The sequence below is a fragment of the Papaver somniferum genome, chromosome 3 (assembly GCF_003573695.1).
Source record: "Papaver somniferum cultivar HN1 chromosome 3, ASM357369v1, whole genome shotgun sequence".
NCBI classification, from domain to species: Eukaryota; Viridiplantae; Streptophyta; class Magnoliopsida; order Ranunculales; family Papaveraceae; genus Papaver; species Papaver somniferum.
In genome coordinates this window covers 150616556-150640379 of record NC_039360.1, presented here as the reverse complement: position 1 = coordinate 150640379, position 23824 = coordinate 150616556, and the positions used below count along the sequence as shown (strand labels likewise).

At 37.1% G+C, this 23824-nt stretch overlaps 4 protein-coding genes across 5 annotated transcripts; 3 read left to right on the top strand and 1 right to left on the bottom strand.

The window, feature by feature from the left end:
* The first annotated feature begins 49 nt into the window (after nucleotides 1-49).
* LOC113360107 (ATP-dependent DNA helicase pif1-like) lies at nucleotides 50-2188 on the top strand. Its single transcript, XM_026603654.1, has 2 exons — nucleotides 50-1537; nucleotides 1892-2188. Exons 1-2 carry the CDS (start codon nucleotides 1136-1138, stop codon nucleotides 2186-2188), a joined length of 699 nt encoding a protein of 232 aa, XP_026459439.1. The 5' UTR covers nucleotides 50-1135.
* Nucleotides 2189-10990: 8802 nt separating this feature from the next.
* On the top strand, nucleotides 10991-13323 carry LOC113357671 (NADH dehydrogenase [ubiquinone] 1 beta subcomplex subunit 9-like). Its single transcript, XM_026601113.1, has 5 exons — nucleotides 10991-11164; nucleotides 11456-11497; nucleotides 11965-12046; nucleotides 12595-12650; nucleotides 13011-13323. The coding sequence occupies exons 1-5, from the start codon at nucleotides 11045-11047 to the stop codon at nucleotides 13050-13052; spliced, it is 342 nt and encodes a 113-aa protein (XP_026456898.1). The 5' UTR covers nucleotides 10991-11044; the 3' UTR covers nucleotides 13053-13323.
* Nucleotides 13324-13708: 385 nt separating this feature from the next.
* Nucleotides 13709-17387, top strand: LOC113357669 (epimerase family protein SDR39U1 homolog, chloroplastic-like). Of its 2 annotated transcripts, XM_026601110.1 has the most exons (13): nucleotides 13711-13939; nucleotides 14020-14109; nucleotides 14237-14312; nucleotides 15141-15200; nucleotides 15507-15625; nucleotides 15713-15757; nucleotides 15856-15934; nucleotides 16130-16191; nucleotides 16293-16395; nucleotides 16503-16563; nucleotides 16701-16771; nucleotides 16849-16988; nucleotides 17110-17387. In XM_026601110.1, the coding sequence occupies exons 1-13, from the start codon at nucleotides 13829-13831 to the stop codon at nucleotides 17218-17220; spliced, it is 1128 nt and encodes a 375-aa protein (XP_026456895.1). In that variant the 5' UTR covers nucleotides 13711-13828; the 3' UTR covers nucleotides 17221-17387. The 2 variants fall into 2 exon arrangements, with proteins under 2 accessions (XP_026456896.1, XP_026456895.1); XM_026601111.1 differs by lacking the exons at nucleotides 16503-16563; nucleotides 16701-16771 and having other exon boundaries at nucleotides 13709-13939.
* Nucleotides 17388-17527: 140 nt separating this feature from the next.
* LOC113357670 (ubiquitin recognition factor in ER-associated degradation protein 1-like) lies at nucleotides 17528-20835 on the bottom strand. The gene is made up of 10 exons (XM_026601112.1): nucleotides 20686-20835; nucleotides 20236-20271; nucleotides 19774-19851; nucleotides 19624-19648; nucleotides 19472-19504; nucleotides 19276-19397; nucleotides 19013-19143; nucleotides 18686-18912; nucleotides 17977-18236; nucleotides 17528-17883 (listed from the first exon to the last, which is right to left on the bottom strand). Exons 2-10 carry the CDS (start codon nucleotides 20236-20238, stop codon nucleotides 17776-17778), a joined length of 987 nt encoding a protein of 328 aa, XP_026456897.1. The 5' UTR covers nucleotides 20239-20271; nucleotides 20686-20835; the 3' UTR covers nucleotides 17528-17775.
* Between the last annotated feature and the right edge of the window lie 2989 nt (nucleotides 20836-23824).

The following is a 23824-nucleotide window of genomic DNA, read 5'->3' as shown; positions in this document are numbered from 1 at the left end:
CAAGTGTCATGGCAGTAAAATATATACACACATATATTTACAAGGGGAATGACCGGACAACCATGGTGGCTGGTTGCAACAATGAAATCAAACAATATCTGAGCTCAAGATATATTGGACCGCTGGAAGCTGCATGGCGTATTTTGGGAAATAGGATGAACGAAGAGGTCCCAAGTGTCAAGAAACTGGCGGTACACCTACTGGGGCAGCAACGAGTTGTTTATGATCCAGACGATCCAATTCAAGTAATACAAGAAACGGCGGAAACAACAGTAACCACCTTGATGGCTTATTTTGAATACAACGCATTGCATCCAGAAGGTACTCCATATACATACCAAGATTTTCCTCCACATTTTGTTTGGAAGGATAAGAGATGGTTTCCACGGAAGAAAGGGAATGCAATTGGCCGAATGTATTTCGTCGCACCAAACTGTGGAGAACTTTACTACCTAAGGTTGTTACCCACGATCGTAAAGGGTGCAAGATCATTTGAACACTTGAGGACTACAGTGAAAGAAGGTGTTGAATACGTCCACCTAACTTTTAAATCGGCTTGCATCGAACTCGGTCTATTGGAAGATGATGGAGAATGGGAAAAATTCTTGGAGGAGTCGGCGACAATCAAAACTGGACACCAGCTACGACAAACATTTGGTATTATACTGACACAATGTAGCCCAACCCAACCAGAAATCCTGTGGATGAAATATGGCAGAGACATATGCGACGACCTACCATACAAGATAAAAGTGTTGTACGGAATCCAAAATCCTACAGAGGACCAGGTTCTTGATTACGGACTTCATCTGTTAGAAAAAAATCATTCAAGAAGTAGGTAAGGAAATGAAGGACTTTGATATAATGCCAAAGCCAACCGGTGTCTGGAGCCAGATTGTTGGGAATCGCCTATGGGAGCAGCGACAACTGCAGTTTGAGATTCAAGATTCAGTTATAACTTCAAACTTTGAGAAACTAAATACTAACAGAAATTTGCTTTTGAGTCAATAACAAATTCAGTGGAACAGGAAAGACATTCGTGTACAACACAATTGTGGCTACCTGTAGAAGGAGGGGTGACATAGTTCTAACAGTAGCCTCATGTGGTGTAGCCTCATTACTTTTAACTGGTGGAATGACGGCGCATTCTACCTTCAAAATTCCTCTAAATCCACAAGAAGATTCTAAATGTGACGTGAAGTATGAGTTGATGGAAGGGGAATTATTTCGGAATACCAAGTTGATTATTTGGGACGAGGTAGCAATGCAACACCGATTTTGTATAGAAGCAGTCGATAGAACTCTTAGAGATGTGAGGAAAAATACCAAAGCATTTGGAGGGATAACCGTTGTGCTTGGAGGAGATTTTAAGCAAACTTTACCGGTGGTACAGAAGGGTCGAAGAGAAGATATTGTTGGATCATCAATTAGAGGCTCTGTTTTGTGTAACAACGTAAACGTCCTTAGGTTAATGCAAAACATGAGACTAGAAAGCGGGGACCCAGAAAATATAGCGTTTGCGGAATACTTGCTACAGGTATGATCTCCTTATGGGATTAATTGAATTGCTTGCGTTTGTTAGTGTATATCAGTGTACTGCCACTTTCTATGTATCTATTTAGAGTCACTTTCCATAAGGCCTTACTGATTAGATTAGGTTAGAGTATTAATACATTAGATGCGAGTACTGATTATTAGGTTAGATTATTAATACATTAGATGCGAGTACTGATTATGTGATTATGAATGGTTGGTTTGATTTTGGGGGCTTGATAGGGGGACCGAACCAGGAAATTTTAACAAAAAGTGTGAAAGACCAGATAGTGCAGTACGACGATGCCTTGGAATTTCAATTTCTTCGAGATATTAATTAATATTCAAAATTTTGCAGGTGGGGGAGAATCCAAACCCAATTATTAGCTTGCCTTCTTCAATGCCAAAATGTACTGATCTACAAGAGCTGATATCAAAGATATACCCTGGGATTGAAGAAATGAGCAAACCCACACCAAAATATATTACAGAGAGAACAATATTGTCGCCTAGAAACGACGAAGTTTCTAAAATACATGAAATCATATTGGATATGTGTAAGGGTGAATCTCATACATTCCTCGCAGCAGAAAGCCAGAAGAGATTGAAGGAAAGGGACCATCAACAAGTTCAGACTGTGCGAGTGAAAATTTGAACTAGCAAAATCCACCCGGATTACCGCCGTTCAAACTAGATCTTAAAGTTCGTTGTCCAGTTATGTTGTTGCGCAATCTAACACCTAGAAATGAATTATGCAACGGCACTAGGCTGAGAGTAGAGATCTGCGAGCAACATGTCATTATGGCGACAATTTTAACTGGAGACAAAGTTGGGGATGTGGTTCTTATTCCGCGTATATCACTAACACCATCTTCATCAGCTGTCACCATTCGAATGATAAGGAGACAATTCCCTATCAGGTTAGCTTATGAAATGACCATAAACAAATCCCAGGTTCAATCTGTGAAATATGTCGGGATTTATTTGAGGAGTCCAGTGTTCAGCCATGGACAACTTTATGTTGCATTATCCAGGTGCATCACCGCTGGAAAGATCACTGTCTTGCTACCGAGGAACAACAACGGGCATGAGACTACAAATGTGGTGTATCAAGTCCTCTTATAGGCTACGTAAAATCATATTGCAACCGTATGTTTTTCATATTGAAACCGTATGTTTTCTTATCCTTCTATTCGACCTTTTTGATGCATTTTAGTGACTTGAATTATGGTTTGTGTTAACATTTCGTTATCCGTCTTATGGTTATTGTTCTTTCCAAATTGCAATGAAAAGTAATCACATTGATTAGAATTGAGTTGTTAATTGCTGTGCGAGAGATCCCTAGATTCACCTCCTTATTCCTGTTAATAATTAATAGTAGATGAGTCTTTTGAAATTATGTCTAATCCATTCCCGTGCCATTATCACGGGTTGAGCGCTAGTTTAGGATGTATTTATAAAATATGTGGGTGGTAAATAGGATCAATGGGGTGGTAATTAAGCTTAGCTTAATTGGGGGCCATAACTTCCCATTGGGGGCCATGCACTACGGGACAGAAAAGACACCCAATCCTAATTTGGGTCACCCCTTAAAAAAATATTTTCTAAATGGCAAAACTCCCCTTATATGATTAGTATTAGGAATTAATTAGTTTGATTAGTGTGGTAAGTGTATTTAGATTAAAATCTGATTTTAGGAAAAAAAATTATGGAAAATATTTTTTTAAGGGGTGAGTTTGATTAGTGTGGTAAGTGTATTTAGATTAAAATCTGATTTTAGGAAAAAAAATTATGGAAAATGTGTTTTATATGTTTTATGTGTTGAGAAGAAGAGGAGGAGTTTTGAGAGGAAAACCTAGGGTTTTTACAAATGGGTGATTCAAGTGGAGGGAATGAGATTGGTGAAGCTTCAAATAACAACAATGATTGTGTTGATGGTAAGATTGTCTCAACTAATGATATGGGTTGGATGTTTGATGAGGAGATGTTGATAGAGGAAGGCATGAACAATGGTTGGAATGAAGATCCCATTGCTCAAGATGAAGGAACCAACACTCAAAATGAGGAACCCCAAGGCCAAAACAATCAGGTAAACTTCCTATACTCTTCAAATTGTCGGAATGGTACTCCAAGTGGTCGAATTATCCACACTATGGAACAACTCAGAGAAAGGGTCGTCATAGTCGGGGGGTGTATACCCAAACGACTCTCTAAGGTCGTTAGTATATTGACACTACCAATAACGACTCAAACCTGCAACTTTTCCAGGTTATGAAAAATCGTTAGGATAGTGTGCTAAACATTGACGACCCTTTTTAACTAGGTCACTTAGAGTCGTTTTGTTGTTTTGTTTACACATTGACGACTCTAAAACCAAAACTCTCTGTAAAAAGTAACACTTAGGATCGTCATACATGTAGTCATATGAAATGACGATCCTAGCTATCAATTACTAATTTCTTTTAGAGTCGTTAGTTTGATTAGTTATATAAAGTAACGACCCTTGTACTACATTCTCATAATTTTTGATTTCATAGAATCATTTCATTGAATCGTAAAAGGCATACATCTCGCATAGCGTTGCATTGAAGGAAATGAAATACAATAGATAATAAAGGTGCACTTATACACTTAATCATATATGGCGTAGTTATATCTAGTGCCTTCCAAGATAAAGTAGCAATCGTGGAGCTCAAACTTTTCCCCACGAAGCTCCTCATAATAGCGATACGCCTTCCCCAACTGAAAATGCAAATATACTTAGTTAGTATCGATCAAAGCCTTTTATAAGTTTTACCTCTTGTTCAAATACTTACTCTTACAACACTCAGCATATCCGGAAAGGATTCCCTAACAGCCTTAAGTTCTCTTTTCAAAACATCACACTCGAATTGTATCTTCTGGAAGCGTTCCTTGACTTGTTTCAAAGACCTTGAGTTGCAATTTCCGTCCAACGCCACAAAAACGATGAATACGCGGTTCCACCAAGCATCCGATGTTTCATCAATGTCTTTGTCTAGACTTTCAAAGTGGTTAGTGACTGTTTTCCAAGCTCTTGTAATGGCACAATTCTCTTCATTAGTGAATGGAGTCATGATGTTTCTCTTTTTTTTGCTCTTAAATGGTAATTAAATGAGAAGGAGAAGATGAGGTTGATAATTAGGGTTTTGATATGGAATAGGTGAGATATGGGCCTCTATATATAGAATGGAGCGACCAAACTGCCTCAACCACATTTGGTTGAGTTAAATTCAAAAATAAATGCAACCACTAACATGAATCGTTAATCTGTAAAGATTAAAACCAAACGACTCTTCACATGTACCAGAGAACGACTCGTAGAGTCGTTATTTTATATGTATACAAGGTGACGATTCAAGGTGAAAACTGGGCAGAGTTGGTTATATCTATCAATGTAGAGTCGTCACTTTATAAAAAAGAGTCGTCATACATCGAGAAAAGGGTCGTTGGTCTACAGAAAATCTGGGTGACGACTTAAAGAGTCGTTCACCTGTAAATTATGATGAAGACTGTCTGGGTCGTCATATTAACATCTTACAGAGTGACGACCCTATACTGATTTTGTTGTTCTTTTTTTGTAGTTGGTTGTACGGGTGAGCTCTCAACCTGAACCCCTCGACAATGCGTTTTATCTTGCGGCATAAGAATCAGTTAAACTTATGGATGTTTTCCCAACATAGGGTCGTCATTGGTATTTTCAGATACCCTAACGACTCTAATGGCCCAAATTAGGTTGTCTCCTGGATGTTTTCCCAACATAGGGTCATCATTGGTATTTTCAGATACCCTGACCACTCTAATGGCCCAAATTAGGTTGTCTCCTGGATGTTTTCCCAACATAGGTCGTCATTGGTATCTTCAGATACCTAAACGACTGTAGTGGATTATACAACAGTCGTCATATTGATAGTGTATACAATGACGATTGTTTGCAAAAACCCCCAACGACTCTTTTTCTATACACGTTTTCCCATAAAAAATAGTCGTTACAAATTATTCTATAAGTAGAGGAACATATCAAGGTGCAAAATCAATTGAAAACAACCTCATGAAATCTTTTTTTTTAATGGCAACTCCTTCATCAATTGAAAGCATACTTAGAAGATGCAAAAAACCAAGAGTCGTTACGCTGTATCCTACAAAGGAAGAATTAGAGATGCGCGAGGCTGAAAAACGGGGAAAAGAATAAGCGCATCTCCGGGAAGTATTCAAGCAAGTCGAGGAAGAGACCGAATGGGTTAAAAACTATTACAGCGTCAAAGATATTGACGAAGATGCAAAAGATGAATGGAAATTTTGGATAAACGTTGGTTGCGGTCCTTTCCTTAATTCCCACGCGCATCTACGCTATGATTATGAACCGTCCCACATTCGTGATAGGACAATTCATGTTTTGAGATTGTGCAACAAGTACAACGAGTTTCTCGTGAGGCATAAAGGCGATAGACGTGCAACCCAAAAAGAATATACCAAATGGATAGGAGAGCAGTTTCATCACATCGAAGCCGCAATGGTAGTTAAATCTCGCATCGGAAAGAACAATAACATGTAATGTTTTCATAAAGAGTCGTTATCAGTTTTAGTAAAACAATGACGACTCTGGTTATCTCCAGAGTCGTCATCTTGTGTAAAAACAAAACTAACGACCCTTATTTTGAATTTCAAAATAACAGAGCGTTGGGATCTACTTCGCCATCCAAGAGCTCCTCTTAAGGAAAAAGTGAGTATTCCGTTAATATTTATACTTCTGTCATGCTTCAAAGTTATAACATTCCTCGCTTAATTTCAGCTGGAACGTTTCGATGGGTTATGGACAATACGTAATGGGGAAACTAAGTTCCATTCACCATAAAGAATATACAACGTTGACGACCATTTGATGCATCAACTTCAAGAATACCCATGTTAACTCTTATGCAATACAAGATAGATGTAATGTTATTTTCCTAATGAAATCAAAATCCTTTCTAGTTTCAAAATGAGAGTCGTCACAGGTATCCATAGCAGAGTAATGACTCCTAAATCCAACAAACAGTCGTCATTGACATGAAAAATCTAACGACTCTAGCCAAATAAATTCAAACCTTCTGGATATATTTTGTTAACCAAGGGTCGTCATTGATTTCATTATAAACACTGACGACTCTATCCAGAAATATTCTTTCCATCTCCTGGATGTTTTGGGAAAAATGGTCGTTAGATCTCTATTTGAGGATATTAACGACTCTGTGTGTTGAAGTGGTAAATACAATTAGGGTCGTCAAAGTACTATGAAACGAAGATCACGACCCTTGGTATGAGGAAGGGAAATGTTGTCTGCATTGGAGTACTACATGGTTCTAACGAGCATACTTGAAAACATAGTATTTGCAACAAACACAGGAGTTACCAAACATAAAAGTACTCGAAACAAAGACTCCAAACCAAACACATAAGTTTTTCAACACACTTAAGTTCAATTCATAAAGTAAAATTAACATAAGTTGAAGTCGACCATCTCGACCTCGACCACCACCTTACTACTGCCTCCCTGACCTGCTAACTCTCCGGCTTTTCTTAGGAGGAGCACCCTCTGGGGAACCAGCATCTTCTCTAGTAATTTCTTGTACCTCTGAGGGATGTTCATCATGATGTTGGCTACTTTGGCCATGCTCATCAACTTCTTGTGCTCTTTGGCTACGTGATTTCCGGCTCCTCTTACCTTCCTTAGCCAGCTCCTTGAACATCTTCTTTGCATTGGGATTTTCAATGTGCGTGCAGTAATCTCGTACCGACGTTGCTTCGCAGGATCCATCACTTCCCCTTTGTCAGCCGAGCAACAAAAAGCCTTGACAAGAAGCTTCATTCGCTCCCTCTATATGCATTCAAAAACAATTTCACATTAACTCTCTTATATGTAGATGAATAACACAATTACAAAATTAAATACTCACCACTAGTGTCAGAATGGAAGTAGCATCTCTACTGTCGACTTGAGAAGAAGAAGAGGTGGATGCTCTGTTGGTCCTCCTACCCGGAGTCGGATCTACCCATATCACCCTACCATGGGAGAAGCCTTCATACCATTCGACGTAATCCGGTGTTGCCTCATGACCTTCATCCGCATGCACCCACCATGAGATGTCTACAAGCCTAGAGTGTCTATCATTCCAATGCTTGACATCAACTTCAGGTTCATAAGCCACCTTTATACCCGCTTCGTCAGCCTCGCACTTTTCCAACTTGTGCTTGAACGGAGGTACATAATCCTCATCGGGTGAATCTTGAATAAAACCAAGTTGACGCATGATTCTTATCGGATTGTACATTGAAAAACCGTTAGGGTGAAACAAAGGGCCATGGTAATACACGACATCTTCCATTGCGCCAACTCTATTATTCTTGTACGGATTGAAGACTACCTCTTTAGCCGTGATGTTGTCAAGTTTTTGACGCATTTGTATCAACGCATCAGTTTGTTCCCTATCTTGAGAACAAGTGAACAAGTATTTGGTTCCCGTTGGACTACCTCTGCTCCATTGTGGGTTGAGTTCCACATCTTCATTATCTTTAATCAGTGATGGGAAATGATCATAAATCCACACCTATAGCAACCAATGAAATAAACATAAATAATTCAATTTTTAAAATGTACAAAAATAAGAAAACTTTCATCAATCCAAATACCTGGATTAGAGCCAAATTCCCATTAATTTGAGAAGTTAGTTTGCGAGATCCCTGAGAAAGCTGACCATTCGGTGTGCAATTATGGCAGTCCCCCAAGAGTACTTGCTCACATCTTCCAAGGGATCCAAAAATTGAAGAAGGTTGGCGCTCACCGGGTTACCTTTGCTGTCAGGAAATATAACCGACGCAAGGACATACAACAAATACCCAGCCGTCGCATAGCGACATTCCATATCAGAGAGACCTCCTTCTTTTTCCTTCTTTTCTGTCCCAGAAAACATGTTCCTAATATCTACAAGTTTGAACTCTTTCTTCGGGTACTTAGGTACCTTCTCGAAAAGCCCATTAGTCTTCTCGGAATCCTAACCAAACAAGTTCTTGGTCCATGTATAGATGTCTTCCCAACTAGGCCTTCTCTTGAACTTCTCACCGGTTGATTTGCCTTCGACCTGCAACCCTAATATATGTTCTGCGTCATCAGGAGTTATCGCCATCTCACCAAAAGGAAGTTGGAATGTGTCGACTTCAGTGTGATACCTTTCACAGAAACTAGATACTGCGACCTTGTCATACGCAATCACAGAGTTCAGAACGGCATTGTACAAACCTGAGTTTTCAACCAAATCTCTAACTCTTGCACATTCACCTTCTAGCGTCCACAACTCAATTTTCTTGAAAGAAGATTGGTGCCGGAAAAGACGTGTGGCATCCTTATGATCCTACAAAACATAAACAAACACGTATTTAAAAAACAAAACATAAACAAGTTAACACCAACTAATCAAATAGCAAGCAAATTTGGGATTCTTACGATTGTCTCACTAATGCAATGAGCCCACGATCCAGGATATCCAAATAGAACTTTGCCCCCATATCTAAGTTTACCACCTCGAAGAGGAGGCAACATCAAATGAGTAGCGGGAACGTGTCTCGCACTGGGTGCAATATCTGTTCCATCCTTCTTAACCCTCTTTACCGGCTTTTTCGCCTTTGCATTCTCTTCCTCATCCTCAACAGTGGTTTTACCATCATCACCACCTTCATCCTTTTCATCATCATTACCTTCATTCTCTTCCTCCTCATCATCATTATCATCACCGCCATTATTACCTTTATGTTGTTCCTCCTCATTACCATCATCCTCATCATCACCACTACCATTACCTTCACCCTCTTCCTCCTCTTCTTGCTCTTCTTCTTGTTCCTCTTCTTCTTCTTGAATCTCTTCTTCTTGTATCTCATGTTCTACACCCTGTTCCTCATGTACTTGCTCTTCTTCTTGTTCATCTTCTTCTTCAGCACTAGTGTTAGCTGAAACAACAGAAGTGTCTGATTCTGACGAATCAGACAACTCATTACCTTTGTCTCTTGGTTCGGTGATAGAAAATGATACCTCACTCGGCCTTCTTCCGCGCAATGGACCGACAAGTAAGTATTTATCGTTGCGGGGAGGTTTCGAAGGAGGAGTTATCGTGATTTCAACCTTGTCTTTCGTTTTCTTGTCACTACATTCCAAACACGATTTTTTTTTAATAAGACATCAACTTTATCTCTATCAGTTAAAGAGTCGTCAATGATATGCTCTAACAAAATAACGACTCTTCATTACTAAGTAACGACTCTAATTTATAAGGTAACGACTCTTTGCAAAAATTGGACAGTGAGGATGATTTTGGTCCTTAAAGGGTCGTTAAAGATTAAACTTGGGTAGTCAAACAAGTAACTGCCGACCCTTTAAAAGAGATGACGACTCTAGGGATTATAGATTACTAACGACTCTAGTCTAGGGATTATATACTACTGACGACTCTATCGTTTTCTCCAACAGAAGGCAGTTCAAGTTCAACCCAGAGTCGTTACGCACTAATTTGGGGTCGTCAAACTACAGTCGTCATCTTCAACCTAATATGGCGACGACTCTATTCTAGGGCACAAAAGGTCGAAGTAGCAGAACAAGGGTCGTCATATTTACACTAATAGGTTAACGATTTTTCATAGAAAAAGCATGCAATGTAAGAGTCGTTAGGGTATTATTTCTTCGATGCTAACGACTCTCACTCTGTAACTTCTATTTTTCAGTTACCAATCTCGATTACACAATAAAAAAACAACCAAAACATCGAATAGGAGGTGGGTTTAAGTTCACGTACCCTCTAATTGGAGCCATTCCCTTTTTGGGTTTCGATTTGCTTGCTTCAGGAGCTCTTCGCACGTACACCTTTGCATTCTCCACATCTACAAGATTAGGAATTTGAAGTGCTTTGCGAGCGATTTGCTTTGTTTTAGCCATATTTGTAGAAGAAGTTAATCGTCGATTAAAGCTTTATCATCGACGATTACGCGATGAATCGGTTCGAAGAATTTTCCTCGGTGGAGGTGGAGTCGTTAATGGTGGAGGTGGAGAAGAGAAAGGGGAGAGAGGAAGATGAAGATAAAAGAGAAACTGATTTTCTCTTTGATTTAATTAGGGTATATAGATTATGGGCCTTAATTAGAGTAGTTAATTAGTGAAACTGATTTTCAATTAGTGAAGGGTAAAATAGTTTATTCATATTGCGATATTTACACCCCTGAAAATTTTGGGGGACAAATAAAATTCCATGACCCCGAATTGGAAGTTACGGCCCCCAATTAAACAAGGTAATTAAGGTGGATGGTAAATAGAAAAAATATGGGTGGCAAATAGGTAAAACCATTTTAAATTTGTAACCTTGTTTGGTATAATTGGTAGACGGTAGTTTATGTGCATAAGATCGTCTGGCTGTTTATATAGCGGAGAGAGAGAGAGAGAGAGAGAGAGAGAGAGAGAGGAGAGAGGGGAAAAATGAGTTTGACATACGCAACGAGAAGAGCAGCTCAGAAGGAGCGAGTGAGGATTCTATACAGAAGAGCCCTCAAAGATTGTTTAAATTGGGCTGTTCATCGTCATCTTTTCTATCAAGATGTAAGTAATCATTTCTAAACCCCCATTTTCTGATCTTTTACATTTCATTCCAATCGAATCACTTTTTTCTTTTTTGCCCTAATTACTCCTGAATCAGGTTTGGGGTTTCATTATGCTTATCAATGCTGACCCTTTTCATAAATTTACGAATCTCGAAAACTATCGCTGTTACCTGAATCAATGTTGCGGAGATTTGTTTCATCTTCTCGTTAATGTTATCTAGGTTTCTCCCCAATTTAGGCACAGTTTTTTTTTGTGTAAGAATTGATTGGATTTTGTGTTTATTTGTAGGCATCGGAGCTGAGAGAAAGGTTTGAAGCCAACAAAAATGTGGTACGTTATCAATGTTGATTTCTTACATATTGGTCAATTTACTTAGCTGTGTAATTAGGTATTTAGGGTATTTTCCTAATATCATGCTTGATTAAGATATACACGAGTACAGTAAATTGGAGGATTAGTATCGATGTTTATCCTTGTCTTTTTTGATAGACTTACTTGTCTGTTTCAATAAAAAGTTAATCTTCGTAGAGCGGGTGAATTTTGCGGTTATTATTGATATGTGGGTGTATCTATCCTTGTAGAAGAATGTGCAGGTGAACTGTTGAGGTTATTGTTGATATGTAGGTTTGTATAACCCTGTGGAAGAGTTACTATTTTCTTGCATAATGATGGATTTAATAAGTTAGTTTGGATAATGTTTTGGTATAGTTGCAATTGTTCTGGTGTTTAGTCAAGGGACATGGAAGTTTATTTATTTTTTCTGGTATTTAGTTTATTTAATTTTTTGGTTTTTACAGGAAGATCCCGACACAGTCGACAGGATGATCTCAACGGGTGAAGCACATTACAACAAGTTTCGACACCCTGATCCCTACATCGGTAAGTTTAGTGGATGTAGCCGTATGTTTATGCAATATACTTACTCTAGATAGTTTTCTTCGTTGTTTGGTTCTATTTATGTATCCTTATTCCTTTTAATAAAAGTCACTCATTTATATTTCCTAAGCAGCTTGTTGCTTCTATATTTTTGTTGTGTGTTGAAAGGTTGACTTTGAAACACGTGGTATATATTCTCCTTCTGTTAATTTATGCGTGACTGACTGATTGCTGAAAAGTATATTAGATTGTGGAATGGAAGATAGGTAGAAAGTAGGTGAGGAATAAGAGGAAAGCAACTGTTGACAAGACAAGCTGTTATCTCATATAATGAATTGAGGATCCCTAACCACCCTCTTGAAAAATGATTGGTCCAAAATATCTCGGTGTCTTCGGTTGTGCGCCGCTGCCATGTCAACACAAGATGTGGCAAGGGATGCCAGCCTGGGAAAAACTGCACAACTTCGTGAAAATTAAGCTTTAGTATATCATATGAATTATTTGAATGATGACTTGAAATTTCACACTAATTTTTTCATTTCGTGGTGCAGTTCCATGGGCCCCTGGTGGTTCTAAATTTACGCGAAACCCAGCACCACCTACCGGGGTATGTTTAAGCACTTCAATTTCTTGTCAGAAATGTTTAAATGCTCTTATATTTATATACGATAGTTGATTTGTTGTTTGTTCTCTTATATCTGCTTGTGAAGCTAGATCTACTTGATTAAGAGCTTATGCAATTCTTTCATCAGTTTTTTGTCAACAAAAATCACATTCTCTGCCTTAATCATCATTAACAATGAGGCGAAATACCTCATCTGCCTAATCTGTTTTAACCAAGGTTCAATTGTGCATCAGTTTGTATCTTAGCTAGTGCACGTTGAACTTGATTTCTACATTCGCAAATGAAATTATATGGTGTCTTTTGTATGTGTTCAATATGGTTGATATTTTGTTATTGATGCAGATCGAGATAGTCTACAACTATGGACGAGAAGACAATGACTAAGCCAGCTTCCGACTCTGAGCAATAAATAAGATGTTCTACTATGCTGTCAATTGGGTTTTCTTTCTAGACGTGTTGTTGTGAAATCTTGTTGAGTTAGAATCAAAATCCTCTACGAGAAAACTTTGATAGAGGACAAGTTTTTTTTTTATTTATTTTGGTTGCTTCTTGGGAGAATGGTAGATTTGAAACTTGTGTGTGGAACTCATCTGCATTATCTGACTATTTGAACCCAAAATTTCTGATCAAATTTCTTTTATCCTCGTTCTGAGAATTTGGATTTCACTTTAACACAAAAGATGGTTCTTTAGAAACGTCGATTTCTTTAGTTAGCACTCTTCTTTAGTTAGCAGTCGTAGTCAAGCGTACAGCATGTAGCACCTAAATGTTGTAATTATTGACCTTCAATCGGCAAGCAATTGGATAACAGGACTGGAATCTAGGGCACCTGTACAGTGTGGTGTAACATACAGATAACGGGATAAGTGAAGTTTTCAATAAAAAAAATCTTTCTTCTGTTTATCCGTGCCTAAGAAGAAGAGATTTCTACAGCTGGGTAAAATGAAGATTTCCCGCTCAAATTACTTTTTGATAACTAGAACACCCCTTGATCATGGTCCGGGCTTTTTGTTTGTTATCTGTGGCTTGAAAACAAACACGAACTAAGCACACTTACCAACCATATCCGTTTCTTTTCTTGCTTTGTTCCTTTGTTTTTCTAAGGAATTTCATTTTTCTTCAATAGCGAAAAACAGTTCGAAATCATTAACTACCCGAACATGGCAATGGAACTTTGCTGCAGAGGAGCTACTTCCACTACTACTTCTCTCGCTTCTATATCTTGGTCCAACTCTATATCATCCAATTCAGTACACCCAACCTCAGTCAGAGTCGGTTAACTATCTTATCCTTATCTTGTTGTTTTTCCATTCCTAAGTTCTGGTTAAATTACTTACTCTGTACATTTCAGATTTGCCAACCCAAGAGAGCGATCAAGGTTTTGTCTCTCGCCACCAACAGTAACAACAATGGTAATGGCTCTACTAATCAACCTCATAAGGTAATTTTAATTTCCTCCACCTTTTCAAGAATTGTCCATTGAGAAATGTTTCCCTTTCCAAGAATTGTCCGAGATTGAAAAACCTCAAAAGAATATTTTTAAATTAACTATTATTCTCGTTGAGCAGGGAAATCAAATGACTGTTTCAATTACTGGAGCTACAGGTTTTATTGGTAAAAGATTGGTGCAAAGGCTGCATCAAGGTTATTAAGATTTCTCGCTGCTCACTTAAATATTTTTTGGTATTTGAAAATAATATTTATATTTATCCTGCATAACCAATGTAGTTAATATCGGATATCGGTTTATTTCGGACGGGACCGATACACTGGTACGATTTTATATCGGGGATATTATCGTTGAAATACCGGTATAATTTAGAGACTAAAATTTTATAGCAAACATTTTCTTCACATATTTTCTGTTAAGATGTAACAGATACCATCAATTTTATCAAAAACACAAAAGAATAACTTCAATAACTTTAAAGTTCACTACCTAAAATGATAACTAAAGAAGTTCAAACCAGAGACAGGAGAGTAACTTCAACAACTTTAAAGTTTGCTACCTAAAATGGTAATTAAACAGGAATTTATCCCTTCCCGTCTTTGAAAAACCTAAAATACCTTTAATCTTTACCTAAAATGACTAATTTAACCCGTACCGGATTTTCGTAAAAATATTGTATCGGCTCATATCGGCCGATATTATCGGGGAGATATCGTATCGCCGATATATTGTTTATCGTATCGCTCCAGAGCGATATCCGATATTTCCCCGATATATCGGCGGATACGGCCGATATTGACTACATTGTGCATAACGAGCCTGCCAGCTTGCCTTATCGGCATGTTTAGGACCTTGGCCAAATAACAGGACTTAATAGTATTCATAAAACTTGAAAGTTGAGACATGCTACTCACCCCAATCAATTGGAGATTTGTAGTTTTTCTTTGTCTAACAGCCTTTCACTTTCTTGTACGTAGTAGTATATTTACTACCACCAATTTATCCTGTGTTATCTTTTGCAGAAAATCATCGTGTCCGAGTGTTGACAAGATCGAAATCAAAAGCTCAATTAGTTTTTCCTGGTAAGAAGGTAATGAACCACTTTAGTGGGTTATCTTTTATTTTTGGTAAATAAAATGAAACTCAAATCTAACTACTTCATTTCGAAACAATGCTAAGACTTTTTATTTATTTTTTAGAAAGGACTTACTCTGGATTTGTTTGTAGAAATTTTCTGTTTCTTGCAGTCACTAGCTAGCAGATACATGTTAACCTTATTATTCACTTAATCTTTTACACGCCCTCTAACTAAGAACGAACAAAGAGTTTTTGTTAACTTACCCTTATTCTCCTGTATTTGTTGCTGAGATCCCTTATGTATATTGAAGTTAGGGAGTTTCCTGGAATTGTAATTGCGGAGGAACCGGAGTGGAAGGATTGCATTCGAGGTTCAACTGCAGTTGTCAATTTAGCTGGAACGCCCGTGAGCACAAGATGGTCTAGTGAGGTTAGTATGATGTCATTACAACCTTATTTTCTCTTGTTGATTGTAGCTTAATATTACAAGGAGCATGAGTTTTTCCCCATATTGCAGATTAAGAAAGAGATAATGCAAAGCCGGATAAATGTCACATCAAAGGTCAAAAAATCCTTCATTTTTGAATTTCTATCACCAACTTTCTGGTGCTTCATCTTTTTATGGGTTGTTTGTTTACTTGCTCCCACTAATTTTTGAAGGTTGTAGATCTGATAAACAACTCACAAAATGATGTCCCACCTAAAGTTTTGGTCAGTGCAACTGCTGTTGGTTATTATGGTTAGTAGAAAACCGTCATCACTATTTAATATAGTTAAATTAAAGCTTCATAACAGAACCTTGGGGAATTCCTTAAAATAGGAAAACGAGGGGTGCAAATTTGCAAAAACTTAGATTAGTATGCATCTCATAGACCTTGGGGAATTCCTTACAATGGCTTTCCATTAACTTCTACTGCTTTTGGATTACACGCAGGCAGCAGTGAGACTCAAGTATTTGACGAGAGAAGTCCCCCGGGGAATGACTACTTGGCTCGGGTGAATTGTCATTTCTCGACTTCTTTTTAATATGGTTAAACTGAAGCTTCATAACAGAACCTTTCTGTCTTTCTATCTTCTATGGATCAAATATTGTACAGGTTTGCAAAGAATGGGAAGGAAGGGCTCTCAAAGTAAATAAAGATGTCAGAGTAGCACTTATTCGTATTGGCGTTGTTCTAGGAAAAGATGGTGGTGCTTTAGGTACATATGTTGTCCTTTCTCTGGCCTCAGCTTTATGAAGCGAATCTTCCAGCAATTCTCGATTGATTATTAGATGTTCATAATATTACCTATTTTACCGAATGCAGCAAAAATGATTCCTCTCTTCATGATGTTTGCTGGTGGTCCTATAGGCACCGGGAAACAGTGGTGTGTACTCCAGTGCCAAAAGAAATACTATATGTCATTAGTGCATATATACTTGTTTTTCTCATTTTCTCTGAGTTGTAGACATAGTTTTACTAGCCTTTCCTCAACGGGATTTCTTTCTTCCTACGTTAGTGTAGGTTTTCGTGGATTCATTTGGATGACATAGTAAACCTTATTTATGAAGCCTTATCAAACCCATCTTATGAAGGTAAACTTTATTTGCTATACTTGACTAATGACTACTTAAAGATGTTAAGGAAACCTATAACTTCATAATACAATCAGGAGTTATCAATGGAACTGCACCGAATCCGGTTAGGCTGACCGAGATGTGCGAACAGTTGGGGAACAGCTTAGGTCGCCCCTCGTGGCTTCCTGTACCAGAGTTTGCACTTAAAGCAGTCCTTGGTGAAGGTGCCTCCGTTGTAAGTATTCAGCAACTCTCTTACGTCTTTTGTTCCTTGTATAATTTTTGGTACTCAGTAATTTTTCTTCCTCGTATAATTTTTGGTACTCAGTAACTTGACCGTCATGTCACTGCAACAGGTATTAGAAGGGCAGAGGGTTATACCTGTCAGAGCAAAGGAGTTAGGTTTCTCGTTCAAATATCCTTACGTGAAAGACGCACTCAAAGCCGTGGTTTGTTCTGATAAATGAAGTTGATTGCCATTCTTCAATCCTTTCTTTGGTATCTGTAGTTGGCAAATGTTCCCTGCAGTTGTGTATGAACTTGGTTTGTATCCCAAAGTTAGTACTTCTAAGCACTTCAACCATGCGAATGGAACATTTTTTGATGATCAAACTGCACATAACTTTTTTCTTCATCCTATATAAGAAGAAATGAAGAATGTCTTCAAGTAAATAGACCAAGGAAAGCTGATGAGGTCCCTCATCATAGCTTTCCTCTAATAGTGCGCCATGAGAAAAGGGAAACAGTTCAAATTATAAGAACACAGACCCAAAAACTGCCAAAAAATAAATAAATGAACCTTGTGGAGTTAGAACTCAAAACCATTGAGCCATTCAATTTTTTTAACTGTACGAAATTCATCATAGAAAAGAAAGATACCGTCACCACCTCAGAATCTACTTTTATAATACAAATGATACAGTAGAAAGTCTATATTTCATCATCTTATATTTTGATCCAGCTGAAAGAGGTGAACAAAAAAAACAAGAGCTTAAAGTTTGAAACCCCACAGTGGGACTAGATCAACCCTTCAATGAGTACTTCTTCCCTGTAAAAGCTTGGAACTTTGGGTCTTCTTTCTTTTCAGGCTGCTCTTGTTTTGCATCTTTTGCAGGAGCAGCAGCAGCGGCCTGCAGGGCACAAGAAGCAACAAGTAACAGTCAGCAAGAAGTTGTTATTACTTAATTATTAAGCTGCACTCACTATTGACAGAAATACTGTACCTTAGGTGTTTCTTTCGGAGCTGCTGGTTTTGCATGTGAACCAAACACTAGCTTTCCTTGAGGCTGACGAGAAGTAGACTGTGATGTCGAAGCCGCTGGATTTGGCACACCAGCAGCACTTGGCTCTGGTCGCTTGTCTTTGGCACCACTGCTGGAAGAAACTGGAGAAGGCGGGTTCTTCAAAGGTTTTCCATCTAAGCGTCTTCCACCACCAGTAAATGGTTTGAACTTTGGCTCTTCCTCGATCTGGGGTTCTTGAACTGCAAGTATGTAAACAGAATGGAGTGATTGTTGAAAGTGAATGCTTAATCAACTACATAACTAGCATTCGAACTTTTTAACCATATATTCATGACAGTCGAGCTCAAGCAGCACATGGAAATTGATTGAGAAGTAGCACGTCATGCCACGAGGAAGGATCACCAAGATCATCAAAAGTACATTCACCGTGTATGACCAATTAAGGTATGGACACTCTCCAACAACACCGATAAGAAGCAGGTTGGAGTATCATAACAAACCATATGTGATGACGGTATTAACAACTTCTGACATGGCCACAAGCTCCACCAAAAGAGCTTTGTAAGTGAATAGACTTGGCACATGAATAGTCAAACCATTTCAACACAATGCAAATCCACCATGGCAATTTTTAAAGCTGAGGAAGTGGATGACACTGAAAAGAAGATCGGATATTCAAACTACAAACCTGCTGATGCTGCTGCTTTGCTTGAAGGAACAGATGGAGCAGGTCTTTCAGGCTCTACATAATCAAGGGGAGGAGCAAAATCCACCTCACAATCCGTTTCAATGATACTAATGGCGTTTGCAGGTTTTGATTCTACAATATCGATGTAATATTTCTTATTGTTGTAAGCTACCATTATACTGTCCCCAGTGGTTAAGCAGGAGAAGTTCCTTAATGTTGTCTCCAAACTGTAGAGAGAAAAAAAAATACGAGAAAAGTTAGGATACCTCTCCTACCATTATCACCATTCTATGCCCTATTGCACGCCTACCATACTCAGATACTCACATGGCTTTGGGGTTGGATATATCCAAAAAATCCTTTGTGTGTGGCTGCAGTTTCACATATGTTCCCTTCGGAAGAGTTACATTTTTCACCCGAACAGTACCTCCCTCTTCTAGGAGCATGTTTTGCATCATCTAGAGGGAGAAAATATGGGAAACAAAACACATAATACAACTCAGACCATAGAGAAAGGCTTTACTCTTTTTCCTTGAACTGGAAGGAAAAGGATGGAATAGATAAGAGAAATAGTACTATGAGATACTTACCCAGTACGGCATATAGATCATCCCCTCTTCCGCAATGAATTCCAGCACACCACAATGTGACACCCGCTCCGTTGCAGCATTTCGGACCTCGAACAACATTGGATAATCAATATGAAGAGATGCTGCACATAAAATACTTTTGTTAAGAGATTATGTAAAATAGAGACGAGCAACCAACAAAAACAAGAATTCTCACCAAGGCGGTCAAGTGCCGAGGGCGGCATTATAACTGAAACAACAAAGAGCAAGACAATAGGTGAATATAAATTTACTTTGAATAGACAAAGATGCCAATATCATGAAGAGAACAATTTATTCAAAACTCAAAAGCCGTAAAGAAGAATATACTTTTATCACCGCTTTCCAGCTGAGGCTGCAGAGTCAAAAACAAAGATGTAATTAGATCTAATAATGAAGGTTGAAGATGAGAAAACAATTCACTTACTACACAATACTGAAAAGTATTGACTCACAGAGAACTGTATTACAGATACAAACCTTATCAATAAAAGATGCAGGGTAGCAACGATATGTCTGCTCAAACGATGTTCCATGATATTCATATCCTTCAAAAAACTGCAGAAAAACAAAAGCTGTGATTAGACCACACAAGTAAAAAAATTATTTGTCCATGGCCTGCATATTTCAAAGCCAAATATAGGTAGAGTCAGAGAAACTCATTGAACTGCAACATTGAGATACATATATTTTTCAAATATGAAAAAACCTTAAAAGATATCATCTTTCAATTATATGCAATCACAGCATTGGGATTCAGCTGAACTCAAAGCCTAATATAGGTAGAGTCAGAGAAACTCATTGAATTGCAACATTGAGATACATATATTTTTGAAATATAAAAAAACCTTAAAAGATATTATCTTTCATTTATATGCAATTCAGAGCATTGGGATTCAGCTGAACAGTCCAACTAGTCTGAAAACGATAAAATGTTCGTACCATTGTCGCTGCTCTGAATGCTTCTCAAGATCCTCCCTGAAAATAGATCGTCACCACACATCAAACAGAAACAATATAAATAAAAGGAATAATTTTTCCTGATTTCACAGACCAATAATCTGCTAAAAGAAAACCACACAATGGAACACTCACAGATTAGTCAGAAACAAATTTATCAACTGATCTTCAACTCCTAGGAATAAATTAAACTGATTACACCATCACTCCGAAAAGGGTTCTATCAGAACTAGGTTATAGTATATTGTATAATCAGAAACCCTAATTAAGATGAGGAAGGACCATAAATCATATGACAGAATCAAAATAAAGTAACATCAGATTGAATTTCCAATAACTAAAGGGATTGATACTTATAAGAAAAACATGAAGCAGTACTGATAAAAAAAGAAAGCAATTAAAGGAACAATGTTGCCAAAGAAAAATTAGTACCAATCACTGTTGATATGCGATCTTCAAGAGCAAACCCTAAAAGTGGCGGGCAACGACAGAGTGGATTCACCAAAATTGTGAAATAAATATTTAGGAAGGAACGAACGAACGAACGAAAAAAAGAAAACTGATAGATAGAGAATAGAGTAAACTTATGGTGAAGCTAAGATGCGCACACCCGGTGCATAGGATACCAATTCTACAAAAGAGGCGACACAGTCGATTGGGCTTGGAATATCTACGTGCTTCCCACGCGACCCTATTACAGACTAAGTAGGGGTGAGTATTTGGTCCGTAATCCGCGGATTTAACCGGGACCAACTGTCCTTTTGCGGATGGATGCTCGGACCGTTCGTTAATGAATTGGATGCGGATGGAATTTTTTAAAATCCAATGGATTTCGGATCGGGCCGGATGCACCTTGAAAATCTGTTGGACATCCATATCCGTTAAATTAAGGGCATTTATATATGAGGACTTTACTGTTTAGTCCAGTAAACCCGACCCGTGTTACTGGCTAGTCCAGCGGCAAAATATATTTACTCCCTAGTCCAAATTTTTTTGAAAAGAGTAAAATTATTCTACTAACCCTAGCATATAATATTACGTATATTAATACATATGTTACTACATATGTTGTATGTAGTATGTAGTATACTTAGTTACTAGTATACTAGTAGTAATATGTTATATATCGTCAATATGTAGTATGTAGTAATAAAATATGTAGTATGTAGTATACTAGTAGTAACTAGTACTAGTACTAGTAGTAATATGTTATATATTGATACTACATATTAATATATTATACGTTATATATTAGTACTACCTATTAATATTGATACTACATATTGATAGTAGTAATACTACATATTGATAGCTAGTACATATATAACATAATACTACATATTGATAGTAGTAAAATTATTCTACTAACCCTAACATATAATATTACGTATATTAATACATATGTTACTACATATGTAGTATGTAGTATACTTAGTTACTAGTATATTAGTAGTAACTAGTACTAGTAGTAATATGTTATATATCGTCAATATGTAGTATGTAGTAATAAAATATGTAGTATGTAGTATACTAGTAGTAACTAGTACTAGTACTAGTACTAGTAGTAATATGTTATATATTGATACTACATATTAATATGTTATACGTTATATATTATATATTAATACTACATATTAATATTGATACTATATATTAATACTACATATTAATATTGATACTACATATTAATATGTTAATATTGATATGTAGTATGTTATATATTGATATTACATATTAATATGTAGTATCAATATGTTATGTTCAACAGTGTTATGTTATGTATTGATACTACATATTGATATGTAGTATGTTATATATTGGTATGTAGTATGTTTGATATGTAGTATGTTATATATTGATATTATATATTGATATGTAGTATGTTATATATTGATATGTAGTATGTTATGTATTGATACTACATATCAAAAAATTGTTATGTATTGATACTACATATGTTATTACTAGTATACTATAGATGTTACTACTAGTACTAATATACTAGTATACTAGTATAGTGTACTAGTAGTAGTAACTAGTATACTAGTTACTATTAGTATAGTAAAGTAGTTACCTAATTTACTAGTAACAAATTAGTAAGATATTTTTGTTACTGCTAGTATAGTACATATTAATATGTAGTATCACCGTATTGATATTACTAGTATGTAGGAACATACTACTAGTAACATTTACATGTGTTGATACTAATTAGACCTGGAAGGATATTTTAGGCATTTAAAAAATACACTTTATAATTTCCACGAAGTTTTTGGACTAAAGAGTAAATAATCTAGTCCAAAAACATGTTTTGGACTAGGGAGTAAATGTTTTTCACGGGTGGACTAGCCATTAACTGGGTCATGAAAAACTTGACTAAACAGTAATTCCTACTTTATATATTTCTAGAAAATACTATGGATAATTTAGGAATTCTTAAGATGTTTGCTTGGGGGTTGTACATGGCATTTTTATTTTTGTATGCATATATAGGATATGTAGGTTTAAAGAGTCATTTGTGTTGGCTTTATTTTCTTTATTATAAACTTTAACTAAAACAAATCCATTGGATTATCCGTATCCAATCCGTGTATCTGTGTATCCATTGGATGTTGGATTGGATGCGAATGCCAAATTTGAAATCCGTAATGTATTGGATTGGATGTGGATGAGGTGAAAACCGGTCCATACCGGACCATGTTCACCCCTAATTACAGTACGGGAAAATTAGGCTAAAAAATCATATCGTTAGGCCCATGTAATTTTCACTATCTAGTAGCACTCGTAATTTTTTAAAATTATTAAAAAGATGCATAAATAATCAAATACCCATGTAGTTTTCTTTCAACGGTTTTGGGAAGTTTCATTAACTTCCCGAAACGGTCACACCATTTATTTTCAGCAATTTTCTTTTGAGCGAACCTCAGCAATATTCACTATTTCAGCAAAAGGTGCAGAAATAGTTAGACTTGCTCAAAACTTAACAACCATGTGCGAGTTTAACTCAGTACAACCCACTCAGTCACCTGTTCCGATTCATACCTAATCTACCTCCCTAGTCAGTTAGCTACAGTTCTATGGTTAGGTTAGGGGATACAGAGTTTTTTCTCGTGAAGAAGATTCTCTAATGGAGCAAGTAAGAGGAAGATATTGTTACTATGCGATCCTTGGAATTTCTAAACACGCATCACAATCTAAAATCCGTAAGGCTTACAGAAAACTAGCTCTGAAATGGCATCCGGATAGACGGAACTTAAGGAAGTCAACAATGGGCAGTGAAAGGAATTCAACAATGGGTAATGAAGCTAAGCAAAGGTTTCAATAAATTCAAGAAGCTTAAGCAGTTTTGTCAGATGAAAGGAAGAAATCAGTGTATGATATTGGATTATATGATCCATTACAAGAAGAGGACGAGGGCTTCTTTGATTTTATGAAGGAGATGTTGTCGATCAACAAATGCACAGAATCATAATAGTTTTGAAGAACTTCAAAATATGTTTAATGAGATAACAAGGGGCTACAGGATACAATTTCACAACGAGGATGATGACAAAGTACTGATCAAACAGCT